The sequence below is a fragment of the Bos javanicus genome, chromosome 7 (genome assembly GCF_032452875.1).
Source record: "Bos javanicus breed banteng chromosome 7, ARS-OSU_banteng_1.0, whole genome shotgun sequence".
Lineage (NCBI taxonomy): Eukaryota > Metazoa > Chordata > Mammalia > Artiodactyla > Bovidae > Bos > Bos javanicus.
Window position 1 is genome coordinate 30,359,573 of NC_083874.1, and position 19,791 is coordinate 30,379,363.

At 45.6% G+C, this 19,791-nt stretch overlaps 1 protein-coding gene across 3 annotated transcripts in view; it reads right to left on the minus strand.

The window, feature by feature from the left end:
* Positions 1-3,607, minus strand: part of PRDM6 (PR/SET domain 6) — a 113,755-nt gene extending 110,148 nt beyond the window's left edge. The window contains exons 1-2 of one of the 3 annotated variants that reach the window (XM_061422951.1): positions 2,754-3,606; positions 1,647-2,238 (exon numbers count right to left, since the gene is read on the minus strand). In XM_061422951.1, coding sequence (XP_061278935.1) covers positions 1,647-2,223 — 577 coding nt within the window. In that variant the 5' untranslated portion in view covers positions 2,224-2,238; positions 2,754-3,606. Of the gene's footprint in view, positions 1-1,646; positions 2,239-2,753 lie in introns of all 3 variants that reach the window. The other 2 variants (XM_061422950.1, XM_061422949.1) reach the window with 2 other exon arrangements.
* Between the last annotated feature and the right edge of the window lie 16,184 nt (positions 3,608-19,791).

The window sequence follows — 19,791 nt, forward strand, 5'->3', positions numbered from 1 at the left end:
AATTCAGTAGTCGATAAGTTTTTTTTTTTTTTTTAAAGTCCATTCAGACAACATAGCTTTGTAGCATTTTCTGGAACTCTGAAATACAAGAATTTCCTTAACTGCAGAACAAATTTGAATCGAAACCCTCATTGTAAACCCAATACTTTAGCCTCAGACCCTAGAAAGGAAAAAAGTAAATACAACTGCTCATCTTATTAACAATAATTATCTCCATTGAAACAATTATCTCCAACTATTATGAAAAGGTTAATACATCTCAATCACTAGGGTCATTCCCAGTGTTTTAAATCAAAGTAATAAATTTGGGAGTCCTTTCACTAACCAAAACCTGTAGTTATTTTGTTTTTACAACGAATTAAGAAGATTGCAGGTTAGTATACATTCTGTAAGAAGGGACATGATCAAAATAGAATGACCATACACATTTGTAAGCAACTTTGCTGACAGAGAAGCTAGGTGAAGGAATGAGATGAAGAAAGTAGCTGAGTGTTGCTCTTTCAAATCCTGAACTGCTTTCAGCCTCACTTTCTTAACCTGCTTTAATGTTCTCTCCTGGGGGTCTCTGGAAGTGTATTTGCAACTTATCCCAACACAGAAAGTGTAAACATAGCATAACTTCTGAAATGACCAAAAAGAATCGGATATAAAACATAAATAATACATTTTTGGTGCTCATTTAGAGTTTTACTTCAAAGCCTCAAAATGGAACTACACTTGTGATAAGGGTTTGAAATTGTGAATACAGGAAGGGACGCTAGAAGAAAACGGATGCTAATTTAGGCATTTTCCGTTTACGTGGGGACAAGAAGAATACGCTTCTTATACTAAATTACTATTACCCTCATTAAAAAAAAAAAAAAAAAAAACAATGTGTGAGCCCACAAGCGTGGCTACGGACTGTAAATGTTTGCAGGATCAAGGTGCACGGAGAATGCGGGATCCGCAGGAAACGACTCTGGCCTGAAATTAGAAATGTTTTCTCACTAAGTAACTGCCATTTCTTTTTCTTTTCTTTCTTTCCTAAAATAAATAGTAAACTTAAGAATAATGCCTGCCTGCAGGGAGAGACTGATCCAGTGCCATCCAAAACTCCTACTAGAGGTTCGGCCAGCCAGCAGCTCCCGGCTGGTCCCCCGGACAACCCCACGGTCGGAAAATGAACTGACACAGTTAACCCCAGAGGTAAGATAGAGAGGAGGAGAAATCAGCCCTGGAATCCACGCTCCCTAGAACCGCTGAGAGTTCCTGTCTTGTCCCTCCGAAGGCCAGACCAGGCCGGTCCCGGGACACTCCCATCGCGCGCTGCTAGAACCCGCCCGGCGCCGGGCGCAATATGCCGCGGCAGGGAGGCGATCTGTACTGCTCGGTCCGCGGGAAACCTGGGTTTAAAGACTCGGGACTGGGAAGCAGGGAATGAGAGTAGGGGGAAGAGGAAACCCATGGGGGCCACCCCGCCATTCTAGCCGTTCTCCTTCCTTCTCTAATCCAGAAAACTTTGGTCACAGTGGTCAGGGAGGTGCAGGCCCGCGGTCCGGACAGCCAACCACCCGGGGTCCCCTTCATCTGATGCGCCTCCTGGACCGGCGCCCGCGCTCGACGGAGCCAGCTCCCCGAAAGAGAGCGCGCGGGCTGCTGCTACGTACGGTTGTTGGGGTCGCTGGTGTGCTGGTTGAGCGGGATGATCTCCATGCGCTGCTGGCCGTACAGGTAATAGTCCAGCTCCTCCGCGCTGCAGCGGAAGCGCGGGACACCCCGGCCGTCCCCGCCACTGCCTCCGCACTTGGAGGGCCCCGGGCCCGAGATGGCGCCGAGGCACAGGTCCTTGGGGGGCAGAGGCTCCGCGGCGACGGTGGCCAGAGGCGCGAACACCGGCAGCTGCGCCACCGGCAGGGCCGAGAGACCGGCCAGCGCGGCGGCGGCGGCAGCGGCGGCAGCAGCAGCGCAGGAGGAGGCAGAGGAGGCCGAGGTGGAGGAGGAAGCCGGAGTGGACGAGGCGGAGGAGAGCGAGGCCGGCCGCGGCCGCAGGCTGTCTGGCTGGGGCTCAGCGCGCTCCGGTGGTGGCGGTGGCTGGAGAGGCTGTGGTGCGCCCAGGGGACCCGCGGCACCGCCGCCCTTGAGCGGGCCTCCGCCCCCGTGCGGGAAGAGTTGCTGCCAGTGTTGCAGATAAGCTGGGTCCACTTTGAGGAAGGCCGAGCCGCCGGGATCTCCGGGCTTCAGCATGTCCAACGATTCAAGCTGGGGACAGAGGGCAAAGAGATGGGTGCGCGTGAGCCGGACTCAGGGCCTGGTGCGAGAGGGGCGGGGAGGACCTCAGCCAAGACCCTGGAGCGAAGAGTTTGAGTCCTTGGCTCCGCCGGCGGCAGCCGAGTTTGGCGGCTCCCTCTTCCCAACTCGGTTGGGGCGCAAAGTTTACTCTGAAGCCGCGGCGTCGCGCGGGGGTAGCTGTGTGCACCCTGCCTTGCCTCCCGGCCCGAGGCGCCCAGCGCCCACCCTGCGCTGTCGAAGCCCGGCGAGAGGGCGCTTCCCCGCGGAATTCCGCGGCAGGACTCAGCCCCCGCCCTCTGCCGGCGCTCGAAGCCGACCCGAGCCCGAGCCCGAGTGGCGCAGCGCCTGAGCCTGAGCCGCGCTGGCCTCCGGCGCCAGGAGGCGGGACAGTCTCGCCCCACCACCGCCCCCCGCCCCCAGCGCGGGACCTCCAGCCTCCTATTTCCGCGGCCCAAGACCCTCAGCCCTAGACGAGCCACGCTTACCGGAAAACTCGGAGCTGCCTGGAGGGTTTGTGCGTGCGTGCGTGCGTGTGTCTGTCTTGGCGAGCGTGCAGGAGAGTATGTGCCCCCGGTACGCTACATGCCCCTGGGCAGCGCAGGAGCAAAGCGCTAGAGATCCGGCTCCCCGGGACCCTCCGGGGCCACAAGCCAGGGATGTGGTGGAGGCCTGCGGACGGCGTGAGAGCAGTTACTCCGAGTGCGGGAGTGCGGGGCGGTCCAAGGCGCCGGACCGAGCAGCGGCGGCGGGCTCTTGGCCGCTGCCGCGTCCCGGCTCCTCCGCTCCACGCTCTGGCAGCCTCCCGGCTGGACACGTGGGTTTTACGACAGCACAAAATACAAGTGTGTGTGCATGTGTGTGTGAGAGAGAGAAAGAGAGAGAGGAGAGATGGGGGTGGGGGGAGGCGGGAGGCAGGCCAGAAGAACCAAGGGGAGGGGAGAGGGAAGAAGGAAGTTCTAACTCGAGTGTATCCACACACAGATCTTGCGCCTCTCTCGCACAAATACCCCCTCTGCCCTCCCACCCCCCACTTTTTTTTTTTTTGGCGTGACGTCTCCGGTTCGCCTGTTGTCTCTTTCTGCCCATGATATATCTTTTCTAGGTGCCGGCTCACTGCCCTGGTCCTGGAAGCAGTGGAAACGCGGAAACCGGAACGCATCTCGGCACTCGCTCGGGTGTCGGCATCCGGGCGAGCGTGCGCGGCCGGGCGAGTGGGACCAAGTCCCGGCAGTGGGTTTGCGCTTTTGCCGGGCTCAGTTTTTCTCAGGAGTACTGCTGGGTGCCAGAGTCGACTAGCCCGCCACGCAATCTCTAACATAAATCTTGGTGGAGGTGGGCGTGAAGGGGGAGTCCGGGGTGGGGTGGGTTGCAAGCTGGAATGAAATTCAGTCGGCAATCGAGAAGGCTGTCTTTGAGAGGTGGAAGGCGTGAGACCGAGAGGGTCTCTAAAGGGCACCGGTCCTGGCGGGACTCAGGCCTGGCCGCGGGGCTGAAAGGAGGCTGCAGTGGAGTCTCACAGCGCCCAGCCCTCAGCCCACCCGCTCTCGAGTGCTCTTCCTGGGAGGCTGGCTCCTTCTCCCTTTTGGCATGCAAGGCAAGTATCCCGAGCTACGTCTGGTGGTACAAGTGCTCCGGACACAGGCGAGGCTTATTTGCCTTTGGCTGCCCGGGGTTGCCCCGGAGGGGACCCTCGCCCCCCAAAACCTGGTGTTCGAGGTACGGGGTGGGAGCGCAACCCCACCCCCATCTTACCTCCTCCCCGCGCCTCAGACCGTGGCAGCCCTTCCAGGCATGGTTTCACATCCAAGGATTAGACACCCGCCACCCCCAGCTCTATAAGGCATTCACAGAAGTCAGGTAGGCAGAGGGCACCGGACCGGCTCGGGCGCTTTCCCATCACCGGAGTTCTGTCCATACCTCACAGAGAAGAAATAACATTCATCTCCCCCACCCCGCAAAAACAAACCGATTTATTTAGCACCTGCCACTCTGAACAATTAATAGCCATTCTTTCCTGATTTCCGCTTGTTTCTTTTTGTCTTCCCACCACTCATTTCTTCTGAGCCTGGGAAACGCGCTGTTTAGACTCTGTCCGGTCTCACGCAGGATGCCTCGGTGCTGGTTGGTACGGAGTTGGACCGAAAATATTTTGACTGGCGTCGCCGTGACAAGGTCATCAGTCATCCCTGAATAGATTGATAGTACCCAAGTTTAAGGCAAACACCGCTAGGGAAAACCCACGGTGCTGTGGACCCCTGAGGCGAGTCACTCAGTGTCCACCGACTTTGAACGACTCCATCGGGAGGAGAGGGGGAAGGGCCAGGCCCCTTTAATTCATCTGCCCGCGGACTGCCGAAGAGCAGCCTCCGTTGGGCCAAGGGAGAAGAGTCATACTGTCTTTCTCATATTCTTTTCCTCTGTTCTCTGGAACAAAGACAGCACCGAGGCTCCGCGCCCGGACACTGCAGCAGCGGTCCTGCCGCCTCCTTGTTTCTGAGCAAACCCGCTACTTAACAAGTGCTCGGTCCCCAGAACTAGCCGTCCCGAAGAACTCCTCCTAAAACTGCCCTCCAAACACACTTCAAAATCTCAGGATTTGGGAACTGGCAACTACTGGCAACTACTCCCAAGGCCTCTTGCCGCCCACACTCTGGGAAGCCCGAGAGTTCCCTTCCTAATAAGACTAGCTGACCGTCTGTGAGAGCTTTCGACAGGCCAGGCGCGGGAAGAAGCTTCAAGTCCGCCCTGCAACCACGCGGAGAAAGCTTTATCATTCACCCCATATTACAGATGGGGACACTGAGGCTTAGTAAGGTAGATTGCCTGAGGTCACATTAATGAGTGATGGAGGCAGATTCAAACCCCAGTCAGTGAGACACAAAGTGCATCTTCCTGACCACACTAGTCCGGAAGGACTGACGCCAGATGTGTACTGGGACACCATGGGGGGAGATTTGGCTCCTCTTGCTGCGCGGGGGTTGGGGGCACGGGGAGAAGTAGAAACTAGCCGAGCCCATTTCTCCTTCTCCTCTCCCCTGCGGTATTCCTGACCTGCCAGATTTGAGTACCACCCTCCACCCCCAGCGGCACCAGCGTGCTCGCGTCTTGAGACAAAGGGACCCAGGGCCCAAAGGTCTTAGGGAACCAAGGGTTAGCTAAAGGAGTGGGTTAACGTTAAAGGGGGCGCTCAGAAGGTCGGGAAGTCCAGGAGCGCACGAAAAGCTCTCGAGGGAAGGGTCGCAGGGATCCGAGCCTCCCCAGCAGGCCCGTGAGGTGGGGCGGGGCCCTAGCTCCCACCGTGATCTGCGCGAGGTCGGCAGGGGCTTAGCTGGGGCAGAGGGTCAGCGCAGTCCCACCCCGGGGCGCACCGTCGCTGCCTACTTGCTGCTACCCGGGGACAGCAGGCTCTCCGGGCCGTTTTCCGCGGACTTCTTTGTCTCAGACCACCCTGTCATGTCTCGGAAGTTTTAAAAAAGTGAGCCCACCGGCCTGCACCCCCTCAAATCCGCACCCCTGGTCTTCATTATTTAGAAGACCAATGAAACAAATCACTTCGATCACTTAGGAAGCGATCAAACCTTTATAAAAATCCATCGCTCCCAAATCGATGGGTGAATATTTGCTGGGAATTTGTTCCAGAGGAATAAATAAGGAGCGTGAGTGTATTAAATGCAAACGGGGGACACGGTGGTGTTTTTCTTCATTGATTAATGACCTCTAAAATAAAACAAGTGGGAAGAGGAGCCAGGATCGATAAATTAACTACCCAAATTCATCATTTTCTCGAGCATTTTTTTTCCCCCAGAAAATTATCCTTGGGAAGCCATTGGACCCTTAAGCTTGGAGGGGGAACTGGTGGGTGGGGATGGGGAAAGGGCAGAGAGGGAGAGGCAAGAAGGGGCAGAAAAGCAAAAAGAGAATTCTTTCCCGGGGACTCCCTATCTGATTTCGTTTGACATACAGTTTTAAAGTTTGCCTTTTATATAAAAATTTTTTTTTCCTAATGGAGGAGGGGAACAAATGGTCGGTTGCCTTTGACAGGACTCCAATAAAGAATTCAGCAGCTCTCCTCTCTGCCCTCCATGCTCCCTCTTCCAGGTTTAAGGTCATGGGTGACTGAGTTAATAATTCATTAATACAGACATTTATTCAGAAAGGTTCTCTGAGATCCACTCTCCTGGCCTCCTCCCAGAGATTTATTTTCCTGGGAAATGAATGGGGGTGGGAGGGACTGCAGGTGAAAAAAGGGGAGGAGAAAAAGGAAAAAGGAGGCTGGACCCAGGAAGGATCTTTGTATATTTAGCCAGATTAGTGGACAGATGCCTCTACCCTGCTGTTAAACACCTGGCTGAAAACGTGGCATCCAAACTGCACAGGGACTCTGCCTTTAGCAATGCTTTTCCCTACTTTTACATCTGTTCATTCACATTCGTTCTGAAAATGCCATCCCTCCATTCTTTCGGAAGGGGGGAGCCACCTAACTGAGGACTTGGGAGTGCAGGCAAAAGAGGGGAACCTCTGAAAGGAGACTACCCACCTCCCACCCCCCCTCCAACCCCTATGACGTTCCCAAAGAGGAGCTTTGCAACTTGCCCAGACCTGGGGTCCCAAGGAGGCTCCCCACTCCTAAGGGAACAAGCAGCCTCTGGTGGGCATTCTATCTCCTCAGAAAGGGGCTGTGGGGGCCTTAAAGCAAGATGAACCCAAAAAAGTCCAGATCCCCATGAAGATGACTTTGTAGGGGGTAGAGACAGAATAAATAATAAATAAGTAATTGTCAGATGGGAAGAAGTGTTATGGAGAGCAGGACAGAAAGGATGAGAGGCAAGATGAGAGCAGTAGGTGGAGAGTGTCACTATTTTAAATCTAGTGGTCAGAGAAGGCTTCTCTCATAGATGAAATATGGGTGGAGAGTTAAACAAGAGGATGCCAGTTTTGTGCCTGGAGTGGGGACATTCCCTGGCGTAACCTGTGGCTCAGTGGTGAACACTGTGAAAAGGGCTTCCCCAAAGAGCACCCAAGATATTGGAGAAGGCTCCTGCCTCATCAACCTCTGGCCACACTTGGTCCCCCTTGCTCCTACCTCTTCCCACCTGGTTCCCACAAGATGCTATGAGCTACTCAGTATCCTTTCAAATACATCCATTCACTATTAATATCAGCTGAAGTCACCTTCGCTGCTGGTGACTTAAACGTTACACAGTGACCTATTCCAAACTGCCCTGAGCCGCAGTTTCTTCCATGGTCAAAAAAGAGGATGGCACTAATGTAGCTGTCTACTCGAAGCTCTTTCGTAAGCAACTCTCCAATTCTGCCCTCCCTCTGCACTACCCATTTTCTACCCCCACCCCCTGGATGCCATGAATCTAAGGCGTGTGGGGTGAAGAATGTATTTGAGAAACTCACACCATTTACTTGAATCACTGCCCTCTTCCAATTGATCCCTTTGCACCTTCACTTGTTTGTCCTTACTCAGTTTTAGAAAACAGTGCCAGCTACCTTCAGAAAGCTGAAGTGTGAGGAGGAAGATACAGGAGAAGAAGATGCGTTAGAGCTTAGCCCCGACAAGTCAACTCTTCCCACAAAGCTGCATGAATGCCTCTGTTTTTCTGAGGCCTTGGCAGTTTTGTACATGTCATCTCCTCGGCTTTCCTCCTGTCGCAACCATCCTGGGAAGGCATGCTCCTCACTTGGCCAGGTCGAAGATGGCCTTTGGGGCTGAGGCACGGAGCTCAGTCTATCTTCCAACCACTCTCCCGTCCTCCGTCCTCTGCCAAGATCACAGACAGCACCTGTTCACTTCACTTGAATGCAGCCCAACCCTCCAGCTCTTCTCATCCTGGTCACCCGACAGCTGTCACTCAAACAATGCTTGTCAGCCACCCCAGACCTGATTTGGATTTGACCTACTGACCTCAAGGTGGAAGGCTCGACAGTCCATTACAAATCCCCAGGGGCCGATTCATTCTCCCAGGAAAGTCTCTAAATATATCCTTTCCATTTGCAGGGAAATCAGCTATTATTTGCAAAGGCTTCATGCAGTTTAAAACACAGTTTAGTCCCATAAAGATTTAATGAATACCCAATGTGTGAAAAACGGCTGCTCTTTTTAAAAAATAATTCTTGGTAAGTAAAGGAAAAGAGTAAAAATTAGACAAGGGGAACTGGCCCTTCAGAAACTCATATTTTCCCTTCATTATCTCCTTTGCAGCCACTTGTCCCCTCATACTTTATTCTTCATTTTTCAAAGAATCTCTAAGAAGAGACAAGCCCAATAGAAGTTACCTACTTACAAAGTAACAGCTACAAATAATATCTAATGAGCACCTACTGTGTGCAAGCAACTATTGGTAGGGATGTTTAGGACAATCTCCTACGAAATTCTTCCAGCAAATGCTACCTGGTTCTAATACAATCTTCCTTTGGTGACCAGTTTGTCACCTCAGTTGAAGCCTGTAGGCTTTAAATTATAATCAGGATGAGGCAAGCATATTGCCATGCATCTGTTTGAAATTAGGAACATATGCTATGGTTGATTCACATTCTGAGGGTTGGTGGGTCCTAGTGCGTGGTGAATTCCCTGAGTGCTCAACAACAGTCTCTAGGAGCCAGGATGGCCTACAGGTAGCCTCAGAAGTGAAGGGGCCCTGAGGCCTTCCGCCCCACCAGCCAGCCTGAGGAAATAGGACGCATAGTCCCACAGAGGCTCTTATGAATGTCTATGGGAACCCTGGAAGCTTGTCTGCTCCCTCAGCCTACCCTCTCCTGTGTGGACTAGTGCCCACCCTTGCCCTCCTCTGAGTTAGTGGGTCAGATGATGACACGGAGGCTTATTATTATTGCATTATTTTTGGTGAGTTTCTGTTCACTGTGTAAGAGCCTCTCAGTTAAAATAATAACAACAACCTATTCTCAGCTTCCTTTTTGGAACCAGAAAACTTCTCTTTAAAATAAAGACATTATGGAAGTTGTTGTGTGTGCATGTGTGCTAAGTCACTTCAGTTGCGTCTGACTTTTTGTTGACCCCATGGACTGTATAGCCCACCAGGCTCCTCTGTCCAGGGCAAGAATACTGGAGGGGGTTGCTCTGCCCTCCTCCAGGGGATCTTCCTGACCCAGAGATTGAACATTGCAATGCACATCTCTTGCATTGCAGGAAGATTCTTTACCAGAGAAGCCTGGAAGTTGCTGTGGGGAAAACCAAAAGAGTGTAAATTGCAGTGCCAGTGTCTTTAAGAATCTTATACTGGGGAAATCTTTCAAGAACTCAGCTTTCCCTCTCTAGTTCTTAGGACCTGGAACCAGTGCGTGGCATAACAGATCAGAAGAGGAAGCCACCACTTTAGGTGAGGAGAAGATCAAGCAAAGTTTCACAAATGAGATGAGCCATAAAATTTCCCCCTGCATTCAGGCAGGGAAAGAGGAACTGAGGAAAGGGATCCTAGATCAGGAGAGCCGCCTGAGCAAATGAACTGTCTGTACAAATAAACTGGGAGCCCTGGTTACCTTTTTCTCCATTCATGACAATAACGATTGTCTGGCTGACTGCTTCCTCTCCAAGGCCCAGAACACCATCTCCTTGGGGGGCCCTGCAGTCATATTCCATAGAGTCAGAAAGATGTGTTTATGAGAGCATCCTGACCCAATATGCTCAAGTTCAAGTCTGAAATCAACTCACAATTAAGATAATTGAAAACCAGTTGAAGGTTCCAAGATGAAGCCATCAGCACAGAGGACACTGCACTGGACAAAGATTTGGCAAGTTCAACATGCCATTTTCTGGATGGTATAAGCTATGATGTTCTGAACTACTCTTTTTATTTTTTAATTAATTAATTTAATTGGAGGATAATTACAATATTGTGATTTTTTTTTTGCCATATATCAACATGAATCAGTCACAGGTATACATGTGTCCGCCCACATCCTGAACCCCCTTTCCACCTCCCTCCCCACCCTATCCCTCTGGGTTGTCCCAGAGCACTGGCTTTGGGTACCTTGCTCCATGCATCCATCAACCTTGCACTGATCACCTGTTTTACATATGGTAATGTTTCAAAGCTATTCTCTCAAATCATCTCACCCTCACTTTCTCCCACTGAGTCCAAAAGTTTTGAACTGCTCTTTTTAAACTGTAAAGAATTATGCAAAAAAATGTATAATATACATTTATCATATATATAAATATATGTGTGTATATATATATATATATGAGAGAGTGATCTAGATCCCTCTGAAGTAAAAATAATACAGGAAAATATTTTAGAACAAGCAGATATGCTTTTTGAGGATTCTGACAGACTATGTTTAATTCTTCTTTTAAAGAAAAAAAAAAGGAATTACAGAAAAATGACAAGATTCTTGACTCTCAAAGGAAAAAAAATCATTTTTTTCATTGACAAGACTGCTGGGTTCTTAAATAGAACTTTTTAAAAGGCTATGCATTCTTAGTTCATTTTTATAACACAGTAATTGACAAGTGACACTGAAACATTGTTTGGAAAATTAATATTCTAAGAATTCAGTGCTTAACAATTTGGCTTTTTAAAATATTGCTAAGTTTGACCATGTTCTGGGCATTTCCTTCTTGTCTGTCTATACTGAAGAGCATTTTCAACTGAAACATATGTTTAGGTAGACAAGTATTTTATTTGGCAGCAACCTAATAGTTTAAGTATAGATTTCAAAGTTAAATGTGTGCTCCATAAGCCAATGTCTTCAAACAGCAGCATTTCTCACAATTTGTTTCCTCAAAATAAATGTTTGTCTTGGAGCCAGCAGAGGCGGCCAAGCATTCCAGAAAACTTCTTCCATACATCCATCACTACTCTTCCGTCACCTTCAAGATTCTCTACTGGTCACATGCCTTACAGATTTCCCTGGGTTGCTTTACAAGGCTAACCCCCAAAATGCTTTGTAAGACAAGGGCAAGCATTTTCAAAATGATTTTTTTTTTCTTGGTAAAAATGGCTCAGATAACACATGCACATTTAGCAATGTTTCATTTCATTTTTGTAGATGCTATTTTATTTGTGATCTGATTTTTGGTTCCATCCGTCTTCTCATTTCTGGATACATATTTGTGAAAGTGGGTAGCACAGGCCCCTCTACTCTCTGCTCCCCATAGACCTCATCTGTAAATCCCTGGTGTTGTTATGAGCATTCAATGTGTTAGTCCTGGAAAAAAAATATATTTAGAGCATAGAAAGCACTCTCTCGGAAAAGGCAATGGCACCCCACTCCAGTACTTTTGCCTAGAAAATCCCATGGACAGAGGAGCCTGGTAGGCTGCAGTCCATGGGGTCGCGAAGAGTGGGACACGACTGAGCGACTTCACTTTCGATTTTCACATTCATGCATTGGAGAAGGAAATGGCAGCCCATTCCACTGTTCTTGCCTGGAGAATCCCAGGGACAGAGGAGCCTGGTGGGCTGCTGTCTATGGGGTCGCACAGAGTCGGACACGACTGAAGCGACTTAGCAGCAGCAGCAGCAGCAACAAGCGCTCTCTATATGTTTTATCTTATTATGTACAATGCCTTTTAAAAATTGTTTAAGATTTATTTCCACTACATTTTGGTTTCGTGGAGGTAACTCCAGTTAATATGTATGGCTCAGCAATTGACACACAGCATGCAGACAGAAATGGTTAATTGTTCAGTTGCTTGTCTTGTTCGCCTTCCCACTTCCACAGTGTTGAGACACTTGGCTCTAAGGACAGTTGGCAGTTCCAAAATTATGCTGCTAGTTTCCTTATTCAACCCCTGCTAAAAATCAAGGCTGATTATATTTTTATCTCTAAATGTTTATGAATCACAACACTATCCACATAGAGACTGTGTTGTCAGAAGAGTTAATGTGCCATCTTTACCACAGACCTCATCCTTTCTCTTGCAACTCGATTCCAGTCACTTTCAAGATAATTATGCTGATGTTTGGGCTGAACCCTTAAATGCACATTTACTTTTTTGGCTGAAGCTATTCTCTTATATTCTCTGTCTATGACTGTAAGAAAAAGCTAGATATGAAGTCAATAACTATGATTGAGAATATATATATTTCACACAAAAAGAAATGCCTCAGGAGAAAAATATGCCATTCAAAGTCTGTAAGAAGTAGGCTAAGTAGCTGGTTACTTTCTTGATCATTAGGACACTCAGAATTAACTGGTTAACTTAACACACTCAGATTCACAACCAGATTCACAACTGGTTAACTTAACACACTCAGATTCACAGCCTTTTTCTGTTGCCAGAAAAAGGATGGAGTTTCAAGATAAAGATAAATAATTTCAACTAAAATTTATTGAGCACAGACTGTGACAAATCGTGGATTGTTTTTCACGTATTATTTCATGTAATATTCACTTTGATATGAGTTACTTTATTTTTTAAACTTATTTTAATTGGAGGATATGAGTTACTTTTTAAGGGAAACACTTAGCTTTTTTCTTTATAGTTTTACTACCTAAGAGTGCATATCTAAATAATATACTTCATTTCACATGTTTTGGAACTTGATGAATAGAATCATACTGTTCCTTTCTTTAGAATCTTGCTCTATTTGCTCAAAATTATATTTGTAAAGTTTAGCCACATTGTTGTGTGACACAGCTCATTCATTTTTAATGCTGCATATTGTAAGAATATACTCTTATTGTTGTTTTCATTATTTGGTTATTATGAAAAATGCCCCTATGAACATTCTTGGACCTGTATGCTGTTACATGTATGTGTGAGGTTCTGTATGGTGTAGACCCATGGGTGAATTTGGTGGATCATAGGGTTTATATATTTTAAACTTTACTAGAAAGTACCAAACTGTTTTCCAAAATAGTTACATTAATTTGTATTCCCACAAGAAATGGAAAGGGGTTCTTTGTATACCACGTCTTGTTAACACTTGGAGTTGTTAGGAGGAGGACGCAGCAATCCATTCCAGTATTCTTGCCTGGAGAATCCCATGACATTTTGATATTAATTTGCATTTCCCAGATTTCTAATGAGTTCACATCACTGTATTAACAGCCACTGTGGTCATTGGCTATTTCTCTTTTGTGTGGTGCCTACAGATGGCTTTTGCATGTCTTTATCTTGAGTTATATTTTTTAGATCTTAATCTGCAGGGGATTTTTTTCTTCTCATATAGTCTATTTATGAGTTGTCAATTATATGCACTACAGATATCATCCTCCCTTCTGTGACTTACATATTCAGTCTCTTTATGGGGTCTTAATATTAAATATAAAATGTTAATTTTGTGTGAGCAATGTTTAATGCTTAAGACATCTTTCCCTATCCTGAGATCATGAATACATTCTATTTTTTTCCCTAAAAATTATATTGAACTTCAATTTCCAGCCAAGATGGGAAAACAGGGACTGCATTTACCCTCCTGTCCAAAAGAACTGAGAAACTGAACAAAATATATGACAATCATTGCCAAAACAGTAACATCAGGCCATGAAGGACAGTGATCCTGAGAGATCAAACACAAATGAGACAAGCTCTTTCACTCTCCCAGCCTACTGCCTTGAGATAGCTTCCAGGACACAGCTCAGGGAGGAAGAAACCAGGGGAGACCAGCAGACCCTCTGAGTAGAGGAGACAGAGTCAAGATTCCGGGGAGTCCAAGGTGGCTCGAGTTTGCAGAATGGGGGACTCAAGAGAGACCTACTGCTGATCGGCGTGAAGCACAAAAGTTTTTACCTTTGACCAATTTATCAATTGTCTCTTTTGTCATTGGGCTTTTAGTGTCATTTTGTGATCAAAGTCATAAAGATTTACTCATTTTTTTTCCTTCTAAGTTATCTAGTTAACTCTTACATTTAAGTCTCTGATCTATCTTGAGTTATCTTGTGTTTGATGTGAGATAGGGGTCCAACTTCATTCTTTTGCATGTAGAAATCCAATTTCTGAGCACCATATGTCCAAGATTATTCTTTCACTATTGAACAGTCTTGGCATCCTTGTGGACAATCAGCTGACCATAAATGTTTATTTCTGAACTCTCAATTTTATTCCACAGATTTATATATCTATCCTTATGCTAGTATTAGTGAAGTGAGTGAAGTCACTCAGTCATGTCCGACTCTTTGCGATCCCATGGACTGTAGCCCACCAGGCTCCTCGGTCCATGGACCTTTCCAGGCATGAATACTGGAGTGGGTTGCCATTTCCTTCTCTAGGGGATCTTCCCAACCCAGGGATCGAACCTGGGTCTCCCACATTGTACACAGACGCTTTACCATCTGGGCTACCGTCTTAATTATTGCAGCTATGTTTTAAGTTTTGCAGTAAGTATGAATCTTCAAACTTCACTATTCTTTTTCGAGATTTTTTTTTTCTTTGCTATTCTGGGCCTCTTGAATTTCCATATGAGTTTGAAGATCAGCCTGTCAAATCCTGCAAAAAAGCCATCTGAAGTTTTGGTGTGTGTGTGCTTAAGTCACTCAGTCATGTCTGACTCTTTGCAACCCCATGGACTGTAACCCGCCAGGCTCCTCTGTCCATGGGGAGTCTCCAGGCAAGAACATTGGAATGGGTTTCCATGCCCTCCTCCAGGGGATCTTCCCAACCCGGGGATCAAACCCAGGTCTCCCACATTGCAGGTGAATTCTTAACTGTCTGAGCCACCAAGGAGGGCCAAGAATACTGGAGTGGGGAGCCTATCCCTTCTCCAGCGGAACTTCCTGACCTAGGAATCAAGTTAGGGTCTCCTGCATTGCAGGCGGATTCTTTACCATCTGAACTACCTGGGAAGTTTTGGTAGGGATTGTTGAATCTGTAGATCAGTTTGGGGAGTACTGTAATTTAGTAATATTAGGTCATCCGATATAGAAACATGAGATCTTTTTTCCATTTATTTGTCTTTAATTTCATTCAACAATTTCTTATAGTTTTCATTTATAAGTCTTACACTTCTTCTGTTAAATTTATTTCTAAGTATTTATTCTTTTTAATGCATTTACAAGTGGAATTGTTTTCTTAATTACACTTTTGCATTATTCATTGCTATGTATAGAAATACAATTGATTTTTTATGTTGATCTGGTACCTTGCCACCTTGTTGCTGAACTTAGTTAATTCTAATAGCTTAAAAAAATTTATTAGTTCTAACAGTTATTCTGATTCCTTAGGATTTTCTATACAAGATTATGTCATTTGCTAATAGAGACAGTTTTACTTTTGACTTTCCTATCTGGATGCCTTTTCTTTCTTTCTCTTGCCTGGTTGCCTTGGCTAGAACCTCCCGGACAATATTGAATAGGAGGAGTGAGAGTGACCATCCTTGTCTTTTTTTCTGATCATGGAGGGAAAGTAGTCAGTCTTTCACTAGGTTAGCTGGAATTTTTCATAGATGGCCTCTGTTTGATCAACTTCCTTCCCTTTCCAAGTTTTTCAGGGCTTTTTAAAAACTCTTTTAAAGATACATAATTTTATGTATTTAACTTTTTATGGCTGCCGCTGGGTCTTTGTTGCTACGTGTGGGCTTTTTTCTAGTTACAGCGAGCAGGGGCTACTCTTTGTTGTGGTGTGTGAGCTTCTCATTGCAGTGCTCCTCTTGTTATGGAGCAGGCTCGAGGTGCACAGGCTTTAGTAGTCGTGGCACACGGGCTCAGTCGTGGCACACGGGCTCAGTTGTTGCAGTGCATGGGCTTAGTTGCTCTGTGGCATGTGGGGTTTTCCCAGACCAAGGATCAAACCAGTGTCCCCTGCATTGCAAGGTGGACTCTTAACCACTGATCACCAGAGAAGCCCCTTTCAGAGTTTTTCGTTTGTTTGTTTACCATGAATGATTTTTTTCGGATCCACTGAGATGATCATGTGATTTTGACCTTTTTTCTATTGATACAGTGTGTTACATTGGTTTTTTGGATGTTAAGCCAATCTTATATTTGCTTTTATGTTTTCTATATGAACTATAAAATTAGCCTTTGGAATTTTACTAAGTTAAAGTTAATCTTTAAATTAAGATAACTGAATAAACACCTTTATGGTATTTAGACAACCTACCCAAGAATATGGCATGCCTTTCTATTTCCTCATGTCTTTTCCTGTGTCTTTGTGTTTTAAAGTTTTCTTTATGTGCATCTTGCATAAATTTTGTTTGGTTTATCTTAAAGAGTTTTAGCTTTCTTACTATTGCAAATGGGGCTTTTCTTCAATTATATCTTCCATCTATATAGTTTTTACATATGACAGTGACTAAATACCTAATTTCATTTTATAACAAGTTGATGGTCTGAATTCCCTTATTATTTGCAGCAGTTTTTCTGCTGATTTTCTCATTGTTTTCCAGGTGTAGAATCATAGTATCTACAAATAATTATTTTATCTCCTGCTTCGCAATGTTTCATATTTATGATTTCTTTCTCATATGTAGTTGCATTGTTTAGTGTCACCAAAATATTATTAAATAATGATAGTAACAGTGATTCCCTCTTAAGCATGATGCTAGTTTTAGAATATACCTTTCTGATAGTTTTTATATTGAGAGGTAGTAGAAGTATAATGGTTAAGAGCATGAACTCTGGAGTCTGGATGACTAGGTTGAAATCTAATCTATACAACTTATTAAATGCATAAATCCAAAGGGCTCAATTTTTCATTTCAAAAGTGGGTTGATAAAAATTTATCTGATAAAGTTGTTTTGAGGACTATATGAATTATATGTATATAAAATATGTGTGCTCAGTCGTACCTGACTCTTTGTGATACCATGGACTGTAGCCTGCCTCTGTCCTTGGGATTCTCCAGGCAAGAATACTGGAGCACGTTGCCATCTCCTACTCCAGGGTATCTTCCTGACCCAGGGATTGAACCCACATTTCCTATGTCGCCTGTATTGGCAGGCGGATATTTTACCAGTGTGCCACCTGGGAAACCAGCGGTAAGTACTGTACTGTGCTTACAATAGGGCCTGGCACATAGTAAGTGCGATATAAGTGTTCGTTATGGCATCATTATATCTTTATATAGTAGGTTTGTTCTTCTCATTTAAAATTGTTTGTGGGAACAATAACCTCCGGAGAGAGTGTGGAGAGAAGAGAACCCTCCTACACTGTTGGTGGGAATGTAAATTGGTATAACCACTATGGAGAACAGTATGGAGGTTCCTTAAAAAACTAAAAATAGAGCTATCAAATGGGGTAGAGCTATCTTATGACCTTGCAATCTCACTCCTGGGCATATATCCAGAGAAAAACATGATCCAAACGGATACATGCACCCCAGTGTTCATTGCAGCACTATTTACAATAGCCAAGAAGTGAAAGCAACCTAAATGTCTATCAACAAAGGAATGGATAAAGAAAAGGTAGTATATATATACAATGAAACATTACTCAGCCATTAAAAGAATGAAATAATGTCATTTGCAGCAACAAGGACGGACCTAGAGAGTGTCATACTGAGTGAAGGAAGTTAGAGAAGGAAAAAATATTGTATGATATCCTTTATATGTGGAATCTAAAAAGAAATAATACAAATGAGCTTACTTACAAAACAGAAAGAGACTCACAGACTTAGAAAACAAACTTGTGGGTGCTGGGGAGAAGGGATAGTTAGGGAGTTTGGGATGGTTGTGTACACAGTGCTGTATTTAAAATGGATAACCAACAAGGACTTACTGTAGAGCATATGGAACTCTGTGCAATGGTGTGTGCCAGCCTGGATGGGAGGGGTGTTTGGGGGAGAATGGATACACGTATATGCATGGCTGAGTTTCTTTGCTGCTCACCTGAAACTATCACAACACTGTTAACTGGCTACACCCCAATACAAAACAAAAAGTTCAAAGTGTGGGAAAAAATTGTCTGGGAATTTGGATATGTAACCGGTGCAAAGTGTTTAAGAGAAATATACTTGGTTAAATATGTGAATTATTTGGATGTTAATCAAAAAATAAAAATAACTGCCTTCAACTTTATGTAAAATGACTAGAGTTATAAATGAAATCCATCTGTGCCCTGAGCCGTATCCTCAGCCCTTCCTACAGTTTAGGCACCTGAGCCAGTACATAGTCCTTTCTAAATGAACTACTGCGCACAAGGCTTTCTCTCATTGGCACACCCTGTTTGATTCGTTTACCCATGTAAACGTATATCAGAAAATTCTTCAGTGTTTCACATATGGTTAGGAAAATCGGACATTGACCCCTTTGCTCATTTTCCTGTCCCCTCCCCCCATGGCCTATCAAAGAGGTCATCTTATTCAGGGTTCATCTCCACCCTGCACTCCCAGACACGCCAACTGACTATTGGGGAATGGTGAAATCCTGAGCTGTCTTAAGTTTGTTGCAACAGTATCACATTTATATTCAAGAGTGCCAGTGGTTCTCAAACCTGTACTGAATAAAGTCAAAAGGTGCTGTTTCTTTCAGATTCTTTCATCAGTCTGGTCCTGATCTAATTTGACTTTCACTTCCTACAACTCCACACATGGCCCTTTTCCTCTCGCCAGAATGGTCTCTCCACTCTCCCCTATAAACCATTATCATTTATAACCTTCTGCCTTAGCTTATCCTGTATTTTCTGCTTTGACTTTCCTTTTCGTTATTCCATACCTGCCAAAGGCCCCTATTTTAGGGTCCTGCTCACGTCCTTCTGTATCCAGGTAGCCCCCACTGCTCACACTTACCTTCCCTGATCTCCTTTAGCTCCTTCTCTCTAGGTCATGTTTTTGGTGCTGAAACTCTGAACTACAACATATTGCACTAAACTCAAAAATATGTGCTAGATTTCTCTCTCAAAGAAAGCAGTAAGTTTCTGGAGGACAGGGATTATGACTAACCTTTATCTGTATACAGTGCTCAGTACCTGCCATGCCACATGGCACACAGAGGCTCTCATCAAATACTGCTGAGTCACTGTCAAATGAGTGAATGCTTTAGTGAGTGAATGAATGAAGAAGGGTGCACATAAATGCATGTACAAGTGAATGAATGGATTATCCCCAAGGTCCCACCACATGGAGGCGTGTCAGAAACAAAACCTGAAGGGTCAAAGCCAGCAGGTGTTCAGAGACCACGGCAGGGGCAGAAGATGAATCTGGAAGACCAGGAGAGTTTGAATCCACCTCGGCCCCCTGTATCAGGAGTGCTGTCTTTGCCCTAGGTACACAGAGCTCACTCTCTTTTATAATGCCGTGCACAAGTTAACTAAATTATTTCCCCATCCATACCTATTTATACTTCTATATCTTTCCTGAAGAAGAGGGTCTCTGTCTGAGACCCCCACGTGGCCCTCACACAGCCCTCGGGACACAATGAACTTTACCTTCATCAACAGTTCTTCCAATGGAGCAAGTAAAATTAAGAGATTCCTTCCTTCAAATAGAAAGATCGATAAAATGATCACATTACCATTATCTCTTACAAATCTTCCCTCTGGTCTAATAATTCCCATTAAGGCCTCATAAGCACAGCAAGAAATATGTGGTCCATTTTCTTTTTAATAGGTAATGACAGCACACGTCTGTGGACTGGCAGAAGGCACTCATATCTCACACCAGAGTGATGCCAC